Raw genomic sequence first — 11,134 nt, 5'->3', positions numbered from 1 at the left:
CTTTTATTTATTAAAAAACTTACTAATAGAGTCACATTAGGAGTAACTGGGGAAGCTTGTCCCGGGATGCCTCACGCGCTACTATATGTATTTTTAATAAAAAAAAAATTAAAAATTAAAAATTAAAAAGACACGGTAATAGTTTCTCTCTCTTTCTCAATGGATCTTATCAATTTTTTTATATATTTTTTATTAAAAAAATTATTTTGGATAATAGGTTCAAAACCCTAATAATAGTTTCCCTCTCTCATTTCTCAATATCGTCTCTTTCAGATATTTTTTTCTCTCATCTCTTCTCTCTTCTCGCATTGGTCTCCGAAACCTGCCCTCCTCCCTTTGAGATCTATAGTATACCAACCATCCTCCATTGAAGACGGCAACCTCCAAAGGCCAAGGTGAGCTCCACTGACTGACGATGGACACTTCTAAACTTTGAGCCCATTGTTTACCTAATAAGACTTCAAAATAGAGTTTGATCCCTACGCTGTCTCCTTCTTCTCTACCACCGTAGAACCACGGTTGATGTCTCTGCCACCAAAACCCCAACTAAGTTCACCCAAATTTTTGGCTTACTCAGTAAATTTTTTTTTTTTTTACAATCTGAATATTTGTGTCTCCCTCTCTCTAGCTATGTGTCTTTGATCTATGCAGTTGGACGACGTTTATATATAGGTGGTCGTGGGTTTCACCTTTAATGTTGTTTGTGATTCTGGGTACATGATCGGCGTTCATGTTCGAAGGGCTTGGGGTACGAGCTTGGTGTTTGATTTTCGTGGTTGGCAGTGTGGGGAACTTTGAGCTCGAACTTGGACAGACTTTGAATCTAAATTTTTTCTTAGGTTTATTTTGTTACAAGAGTACACTGTGTAATACTTTGAAACTGAATTGAGTTTATTTCATTCTAAATGAATAATGGATAAATAACGTAATCTGGGTTTTCTTTTATTTGTGTCTTTCAATGTTTTAATAATAGAAACTGATATGAGTTTGTATTAAACCTCATATAATGTGTAATTTTAATTTAAAGTTGAGTGTAAAGATTGTATTCCATTTTCATTAATAATCTTAATAAAAATAAATATTTTAATTAATAAAAATATTTTCTATTTTGTCATTTTGTTTTTTAGTTTTATAATTTTAGTTGAAAATGAAAATATAATTTTTTAAAAAATAAAAATAAAAATAAATATAGTGACACACTATGAGGGTGGTTATTATCTTTTTATTATAATCAAGTTGGACTCTAAAAGTTTGCAGTGACGCGCATCGAGAGACTGTAAAAAGTTTTAGTGACCTCGTTGAAGCATCACTAAATATCACATTTCCAGTCTCTCGCATTAGTGACCCGCAATGAAGGGTTACTAAAAATATTTAGAGTCCCTTAAAATGGGTCACTGAAACCTATTTTTCTAGAAGTGTCATGAAGTTCCCACAAACAATGCCAACTGTTGATGCTGAAAATTGGCTCAAGCACAATTTGTTATTGAGACTTTGAATCGTTTACACCAGGTTTGATCTATTCAAATTACATTCTCAATCGGTTTACACAATTTTTCTCTTAACTCTCTTAATCGGGTTTGGGTCACTTGCTTTCGGAGTTTAGATATGAATTTGAGGGTGTATTTTGACAAAATATCAACTAGTTTGGTGTGATCCGAAATCTGTCTATTTTTCGAGTGAAGGGATCTTCTATTTATAGGCGGGAATGAATGTCTGCTTCATTCTTCTTTTCTGTTCTGATTCCTTCATGTGCGCTAATTCTCATCTGCTGCTCATTGCACCTCCTCTTTTCGTCCTTTGAATCTATTAATTGCGTCTTTCTTTTCCTTATTGAATTGTTCTCTGCATCTCTTCTTATTAAGAACTCTGCTCTTTTGTCTTCGAGTTTCTTGCTTTGCTTCTTTCTTTAGTGAAACAGTGCATTTATCGTCTATGATATTATAACATCAACTCTTTTTTCTTATTTCTATTTCTTGAAATTACTTTTTTACTTTTAGGATTATTTTTATCTCTTACACTATATAACATAAAATTTTATTCAGACTATTTTTAAACTTTAATTATTCATACCCTTATTCCAGCCCTTTGTACGTACTTGTTCAATACATAAAATAATTCAAAACAATTTTGATGGATTTGGAAAGGTTTATTGTTGTGTAATTTATATTCTCAACCTTAGGTCTCCATTTTATGGTCTTACATATGAAAGAGAATATAATATAAGATTTGAAACCTTATAAAAAGTTCTTATCAACAACTTATTTTTAACACATGGATGCAATATCATTTGTTCTTTTTCTTCCGATTTTGGACTAATTAAGAAATACCAATATAAAGATCAATAACTATTAGTTACAACCAAAGGACTTTATACAACGAAGAAGTGATCATCATATAATAAACCACAAAACATATAAAAGAAAAACGACAACTCACAACATAATCCAAGCTTGCTTAGCCCTTAGAGCTTAAAAATAGGTAAAACCTATTAATTATTCAAAGAGTAATTATTAGTGCACACATAAATTATATACAAATTTAACACATACTCATGTGATAAGTTATTTTTAACAAATAGATCCATCTTTAAATAAAGATAGATAATTGGTTAAAATTACTTTACGTAAGTGTGGATTAAATTTGTGTATAATTTATGTGTGCAATATGATTATCCTTATTTTAATTAAGTGGCGTGGTAGTATTACTGCTTAGAGGGCTCTTTCCCAGGTTAGGTGGCCTTGGACTCGAAGTCGACCCTCCCCCTCGTCCGCCTGCACGTGGACTTGGCTCTCCTCTTATCTCCCTTGCTGCGCGAGGACTGTACCCATACGCCACCTGACTCGGGCTCTCGAAAGCTCTCGGGGCATTGTGGGCTGGTGTCGACGTAGAGCTCGTGAGTTTAGAACTGCTCGTGCGCCTGAACTCACCTCTGCTTCGGGTCATAACTTCATCTAAAATTTCACCATCTCCTGCATATGAAGCCCCCGCTCCAATCTCTGATCCCTGTTGCCATGATAAGTTTATGTTAGTTTGTAGATATATATATTTCATTTCTTTTAATTTAATTATGGAAAATGGTTAAATATTCCTAAAGTGTCAATTGTGATGATGCTGGTGCCTAATAGCAAATGTTTAGAAAAAAAAAAATTAAAAAATGAGTACCGTGGCGAGATTATAAGGCAGAGCTGGTGCCTCTTCGTACTCGGCGGCGTCGAGGTCTTGGAGATGAATCCCTTTGAAAAATTTAGGGAGGCAGTATTGTCTTACCGGAACCAAAAGCATAATCATTAGTGGAAACATGAGACCCGCTATTGGGACCCATGTGAGGCCGAAACATATGAGCAAATACACTGTTTGGAAAATTGTGAATGTTGCTATGGTCTTAAACGGCACCGTTTCCACGAATGTTGCGTGGTAGTCCTCGAGCACCCTGTTTGCCAAACACCAAATATTTAAAGACAAAAGCGAATGAATAAAAGTTGGAATTAAAATAATTATTATGATGTGTGTTTTACTTGAATCTTCTGCTAGGTGCGGTGAAGAGTAATAAGATCCTTTCCCAAAACTGGTTACCGGGCAAGCTTTCGATGGCCATGAAAGCAAAGTATCCCCAGAGGACTGAGGTGGGAATCATTTTGAGGACAGGCATGGCTGCAACACATCCTCCCACCATTGTAGCCTGGAGCAAGTTACTCACACGCTGTTCTTTCACTTCAACTGGCAAAAGATCATCTATCTCTTTCTCCACATCAAAAATTGTCTCGTCTACTGGTGCATCGATGTTTCCCATGCTTGAAGCTGCAATAATTGTCGTTTCTTTTAACTCATTCAATCCCTGCATAATGACCTTGTTAAACACTACACTCAACGTTGATCTTTATAAAGATGTTAAATGAAGTATACTAGACCATAAATGTCAAACAGAAAAGCTTAATTACCCGAACTGAGGATTGCTGATAAATCAGAGGGGTCTGCATTTGTTGATAAACTTCTTGCATATTACCGTAAAGTTGTCCTAAACTAGCATTTTTCCTAATACTTCTACGTGCTGAGTCAACAAGTCTGTTACGAAGCAACTGCAAAAGAGAAATAATTAATGATCAACTCAAAATAAAAGAGATGTAGTTGTTCTGATGCTAAATAGCAGAGAAGTAGTACCTGGTGTTTGAGAGTAGCTAAACTCTTGGTATGCATTGGGGACTGTGGGATGACTCCATTTGATGGTGGCACTCCAATCAGACCACACAGTAAAGTCTGTCATCATCCAAACGAAGTAGAATTCAGCACTTGAAAATGTAACAAACAACATATATATTAAAGGGTTGGTCTTTAATTTTTAATGTGTTTGTACCAGAAATCCTAGGAGAAGTAGGTCATAATGGTAAGAAGAAGGCTTTCTCAAGTTGAACTCATTTTGCTGAGCAAGCTGTGATGCTACGCTATGGTCAAAGTAGTAAAGCACCGCAATCATTGTTGCTGGAACGAATGCTCCTATGATATAGATAACTGGGACATTGAGCATGTCCTGTCATTTTGAAATGAAACTCATCATTAGTGCAATCAAACGTTGAGAATAAATACACAAAAAAAAAAAAAACAGAGGAAAATGGCTTAAAACAAACACAAAAGGTGGATAAATGTCAACATGCCTTAACCACAGTCCAATTATCATATGCACCGGGAGACCATGGATTAGGACTAAAGAGTCGCCTGGGGATCCCTTTTGGGACATTGCTAGATGGTATGTATGACACTGCTGTCCACACTAGAACCATTAGTGGCACACCATAGTCTGCCACTAGGCTTCTAAGCCAACCTGTTCAAAAACTCAACCAGCTTAGCTTAGAAACAAAAAATATGAGAAAATGTTTCATAAGCACTTCATTTTGGAGTTCATCATACCAGAGCCGTATCTCCATGACCTTGCTTTTCGACTTCTTAATGCAGTGATCAAAAGGCCAAAGGAGAGAACTAAAGCAAACATTCCATTTGAAAATCTCCATGAAGGTATAAACTGTGGTGAGTTAGGATTTTCTCTCTTTGGTATGCGAAACTCGTCCACAATTCCCTAGTACACAAAAAAGTACAAAGGAATAGAGTTAATTAATTCAAATTCTGCATTAAACAGTACACTAAGGGCTCGTTTGGAGCGCCGTATTAGGTCGTATTGTATTGTATTGTATTATATTGAATTGGATTATATATCATATTTTTATATAAAACTATGTTAAACTTTAATTTATACTAAAATATTATATATTTAGGTGTACATAAAAGTTAATACCACAAATAGTTTTACATAAAAATATTGCATAAAATACAATTCAATATAATACAATACAATACAATACGACCTAATACGGCGTTCCAAACGAGCCCTAAAGCTAAAGTTTGTGCTATTAAGAGTTCTTACTTTAATAGCCTGCTGCATAAAGAGCATGGCTATAAGGAGACCAAACAACTCTCCAGCAACACGGGTGAACCTATTGATGATTGAACAAGCTCCCAATATAGCCAGCATGAACAGCAAAAATGCAGTCCAAACACATATCCTTTAATGTTTAGAAAAGTCAGAACATATATTACATATATATATTTATACAGCAAGTATAATCAGAAGAAAACAGAGAAAAGGTAACTCACCATCCTGTCCAGGCTAAAAAGAGTTCACGACCAAGGTCAGGCCTTTCTTTAGCGAAATTGAACAAGAATGTGTACATGATGACAGTAGGCTCTGCCACTCCTAAAATCAGCAAAGGTTGACCACCGATGATTGAGTGTATAATCCCACATAACGCTGTGGATGCCAAGGTTTGAACTGCCGTCAAAACTCCATCTGTAATTACCAAAGCCAATAGAATTTGTTTAAACGAAGGATTATATGTTTATAAAAGTACTGCTTTTTAGGCAAAAGTAGAATATTCTAAGTCAGATCTAAAAGTTTTTTCTTTTTATTTTTAGAAGTTGGTGCCCAATTATACATACCAGTGTTCCTCTCCAGTTGTTCACCGAATGAAATGACTGGGATTGCAGAAGCGAAAAATATGTAAGTGGTGGGAGCCAAAATCCTGCATCATCAGAAATCAAGGTCATTATAGGATATAATTTAGTAGTTTTAAATTTGATCAACTAATTACTGTACATATTATACCTGAAGCCAGCTTTAATGCCACTAGTCCAATCTTGCTTGTAGCACATCAATCTTCCTCTAAGGTCATTCTTGATCCCCCGGAATGGTACAAAGGTCTCTTCCATGGCCTTAATTTCTTTCTCTCTCAGCAGTGACCTATCTATTATCTAACTAATTAACTATTGTAATATTATATGTATATGCAAGAACAGAGCTTCTCTACTATGTTACAATTTTCTACGGAGTTGTTGGAGTAATGGGTACCAGAGTTTCCATTATTTGATCATCAAATAGAAGATGATGATGATATTGACCAAAACAAACAACTAATATTAAGCTACACAATTACATGATCGATCTAACGAAAATATATATATACTTTGAATGATGTGGTTGCTGAGTTGATTGAGGATTCAACTGAGAAATAATACGGTTACATACTCTGATCAATGAAAAACTAAAAGAGAAAAAGTCTAACGAGGTTGTGGCGCTTGTGATGTGGTTATTGTAATTTACATAAAGTAGTACTCCAAATGAATTAATTAAAGGGCCTTGAAAACTGGTTTCTGGGTATATGATATGATATGATTTGATACGAGAATTTGGAAGCGAAATGGTTCCAAATATATAAGCTTTTAAAAACAGAGTTTTAGAAGGGTGGGAAGGTAGATTTGAAGCAGACACAGTTGCGGGTCAGAAGGGAAGGAAGTGAACCTCACTGTCATTAGTCATTTTTGGAGGTCTTACAGATCATCTACGTACGTATACTTCTCTCAACTCTGATGTTCCACCAATTAGGATTTGCCATGTCAGCATCCAGACCCACTTGGTCACCGTTGGATATTCTTCTTCAAACATTTGATGGTTGATCATGCGAGGCTTTGCTTGGTTTATAATAGACATGGTTACAGGGTAGTCTCTACTCTACGTAAACCTCGTCAATTACATACAAGCCATGCCCATGTCGACAACCTGTAGTTGACCTTTAACATCATAAAATTGTATTTTATATATGGACCAATTAACTATTAAAACATTTGCATGATACCTTTACTTTCAAAAGACATATTGGCAAACACCCCCTTTATCAAATATTGTAATAACTTCTCTGAAATATATTATGGATATGTAACGGAATTAGATTTAACTGACTTTTTTGGTTTTATACCTTAACTTTAACAGAATATACTAATTATTAAACAGAATATTCTTTATTAATTTTATAAATTTTATAATATGATTATATGTATTTAAAAATAAAAATTATATAAATATTTTATATAAAGAAATTTTAATATAAATTTAAAATACTTAAAATATTATTAATATTTTTTTATCATATTTTAAAATTTATTAATTTAACTTTAAATTAAAATAAAAATAATTATGTAAATATTTTACATAAAAAATTTAAATTTAAAATATTATAAATATTTTTAACCATATTTTTAATTATTTTATATTTTAAATTAAAATGGTTGTAATAAGAAATTGATTGCTTTTTGTTTTAGTTATGGTAAACCGATTTACACACTATATTTTTCGTAAAGTTTGTGAATAAAAAATCTATATATAAACATACTCAAATTTGGTTATAAGAGTTTTGGTTAACAGCAATATAGTAAATTATAATATATGCATTATTGGATACTTTACCTAATTAAAAAAAATTTAAAAATTTAAAAAATATGTATCTATATAATCACATTCAAATAACATACTAATGTAACAATAGCTAAATTTTTTTTTAAAGATGATCAAAATCTTAAACTCTATTTTAAAAATTAAAAAAAATACATTACTTAATTAAAAAAAATTAAACATACATGTATTGCACTTAACATTACTTAATTGAACTTATGTTAAAAAAGAATAATTATATACGTAATATCAATCTAGTGTATATATATATATATATTTATATATATTGTAATGACTTTTTTCTTCATCATCTATTATACATTTACCTTGTAGTTGTAGGTATATGTAAAAAGATTTACATTAATTTAGTAAATTAACTAAATTTGAATATATATATATATATAATAACTATTTATTTTCATAAATCTATCAAAATTACTTCTCCACATGTCGATTTTTTTTTTTCACAAAAGATTTTGATTAAAAAAAAGTATACATTAATGACAATAGAGGTTAAAAAATTGTTCTACCATGTAACTCATTTTGAGTAGAAATTGCAATCTAAGCTAATTTATAGGCCGCATTCTTACAACATTTATTATGTTTTTATTTTTAAAAATTAAAAGCTAAAATAATATCGACAAAACATAAATGTATATTAGTATAGTAGGTAGTAGTGAATCTCATGCAATGCATGCATGTGCCACCTAAAATCTCTTAGTGCGTATTATCTTTTTTTTTTTTTTTTTTAAATATATATATATATATATTTTAAGCAAAAATATATAAATATATAAGAACATTTTTAAGTGAGAGTATTAATTTCTTAGGACAAACACGAAAATATTAAATTAAATCAGTTGTTATAGGAGCACTTAAGAATTTAGGATAAGCATTAATCCAAGCACGGACTCCTATCAAACTATAGTAATAGACTTAGCTAGTGCGCGGGCTACACCATTTGCAAAATACGAAATGGCATAACAAGAATCACCACCAACTTCAGCTATCAGAGAAATAATTCCATCAATAACTGATTTAAACATAAAATTAGAGTCTGCATATTTCACCAAACTACTAACTATTGAAGAATCTATCTCCACTTTCATCACATTGGGGCCCAACCTGAACGCCCAAATCAAACCCAACTGCAAAACTAGAAGTTTTGCCACCACCACCTGGAACTCACCAACCCCACCAATAGCCCACACCGCCCACACAAACCCCTCCTCACCTCGAATCACACCCCCAAAACCAACAAATCCCCTACTTGGAGTGACAGCCGCATCAATGGACAACACAAAGTTGCCATCAACAGGAGGCTGCCATCTTCTGCAAGCACCAGCAACCCTCAGCAACAGTCGCACCCGGTGCACCAGTAAACGCACCAATAGTAGCAATAAGAGGGCCATTATTCTTAACCCGCACCAACCGTACCAGCCCCTTGAAACTCTTCTAAAGAGACTCTCGCCAAATCACCTATGACCTCCGACCTTAATTGCTTTTTACCAAACAAAACTGAATTTCGATCATGCCACAGCCACCAATATACCATATCTAAAAAAGCAAAAGCATCTTGATCAAGCTCATCAAACAACCAAACCAATAACTATGATAACAAGCCAAACCTAAGCCGACACAATTGATTCCACATCTGTAACCTTTGCCACATCGAAATCAGCAATGAACAAAGCACCAAAGCGTGTTTCGGTGTCTCCGCTTCCTCCCCGCACTTATGACAAGTAGAGTGAATATGGATTTTCCATTGTATCAATTGGGAATTTGTTGGGAGAGCCCGATAAAACATATGCCACAAATGTTTTTTTTTTAACTTTTTGGGGCACCCTTAAATTCCAAAGACCATTTCACCATTTAGACAACTTTTGAACTCCCAGTCTTCTCACGAGCCAATTCATGCGCTAAAGTATATCCACTTTTAACAGTATAGCATCCATTCGTATTATAAACTAGATAGTTGAATCCATGTAGGAGTCGAATATATATCTTCCTTTTGGAGATCAGTATAAGGCTCCCAAGGCTTCATGATTGTCGTTTAGTTTCTTATAAAAAAAAAAGTAATGGCCTCCATTTGAGATAGCATCTCCAATGTTAATTGCCCGAAAACACACAATAAACACCCTTGGTTTGAGAACCCCTACCTTATCCATGCCTTTCTCCTTCTAAAACCTACGAGAAAGACCTTCAAAAGGTCCCAAAGGGGGGTTAGGCCGAAGAACATAGCACATCATAGCTATTTTCCAATATAATACTTCCTCTTCTATATCCACCATATCTAATTTTACTCCAAAAGCTCTTTTAGGACTTCTTGCCTTATTTTTCCAAATTTCCCACGCAAATTTTGAATCATGTTAGGAGAGGGATGTAAAATAGGAGGAACACTACCCTTAACTAATTTTACTTGTGATTTACAACGTTTCGTAGCCTCTAGAAAGCTCACAAAATCTATTCTGGCCTCATGTTTTCTTTGCAACTACACCAGCAACTACTTCGGAGAGAGTACTTCTGCTATTTCTTCACAGGCCCAGCAAGCCTAGGGCCCACCTAGCCCAAGGGCTCAAAATAAATTATTCCCTTTTCAAAATACACATTTTATTTTCTAAATAAGGGCTCAAAAATATTTTTTTTTCCTATGACTCACTAAATTTCAGGGTAGGCCTTTTTTCTTCAATAGTTTGTGCTGCTTTGTCTCCCATTTCATTCCCTTCCCCATTGTGAAAATCGTCATAAAAAACTGATAGAGCTTCGATACCTAAAATCTCTGCCATAGATTTGGTTTTAATGACCAAATCGGAAGACATCAACCCATGTTTCTTGTTTACCATAACGTCCTATTTTCCCTTCAACTTCAATCGCTCAGACGTGTTAGAACCAGATCCCTAAGATGCACTCTTGTGCTACAGGCCTCGACCTACCATGGCTCTAGTACGGGACTGAAGTTGAAGCCCTAGCAAAGCTCACCCTCCCTATAGTCTCATATATGTTGAATGATATAATAGTATCATAAATATATTTTTTAACATAATAAAAATATTTATATTATTAAATTTATGTTTGTCAATTTAGTGTGCTAATTTGTATTGACTAGCCTTCTACCGAAAAAAAATATAGCTCCAATAGAACATCCTTATTCAAAGAATTTAAAGAATTTTTTTGGGCTTTTTTTTTTATAAATGTACAACAAAAATAATATAATTATAAAAAACGTGCAAAAAAATTTATTTTAAAAACTTATACATTTTGAAAACTTATTACATGAATCCATACATTTTAATCATAAAATAATAAAATATGTTTACTAAAACTTAAAATAAACAATTCCGTAAAATTAATTAAACAGTTTTA

The 11,134-nt window shown here is 33.5% G+C and overlaps 1 protein-coding gene across 1 annotated transcript; it reads right to left on the bottom strand.

The window, feature by feature from the left end:
* Positions 1-2,305: 2,305 nt before the first annotated feature.
* Positions 2,306-6,820, bottom strand: LOC133031728 (boron transporter 1-like). The gene is made up of 12 exons (XM_061105323.1): positions 6,152-6,820; positions 5,986-6,068; positions 5,644-5,836; positions 5,414-5,552; positions 4,903-5,068; positions 4,650-4,816; positions 4,352-4,525; positions 4,159-4,254; positions 3,939-4,076; positions 3,516-3,835; positions 3,163-3,430; positions 2,306-3,003 (listed from the first exon to the last, which is right to left on the bottom strand). The coding sequence occupies exons 1-12, from the start codon at positions 6,253-6,255 to the stop codon at positions 2,680-2,682; spliced, it is 2,172 nt and encodes a 723-aa protein (XP_060961306.1). The 5' UTR covers positions 6,256-6,820; the 3' UTR covers positions 2,306-2,679.
* Between the last annotated feature and the right edge of the window lie 4,314 nt (positions 6,821-11,134).

The sequence above is a fragment of the Cannabis sativa genome, chromosome X, assembly GCF_029168945.1.
Source record: "Cannabis sativa cultivar Pink pepper isolate KNU-18-1 chromosome X, ASM2916894v1, whole genome shotgun sequence".
Taxonomy (NCBI): Eukaryota; Viridiplantae; Streptophyta; class Magnoliopsida; order Rosales; family Cannabaceae; genus Cannabis; species Cannabis sativa.
The sequence above is the reverse complement of the archived record's forward strand: the minus strand, read 5'-3'. Positions and strand labels throughout refer to the sequence as shown.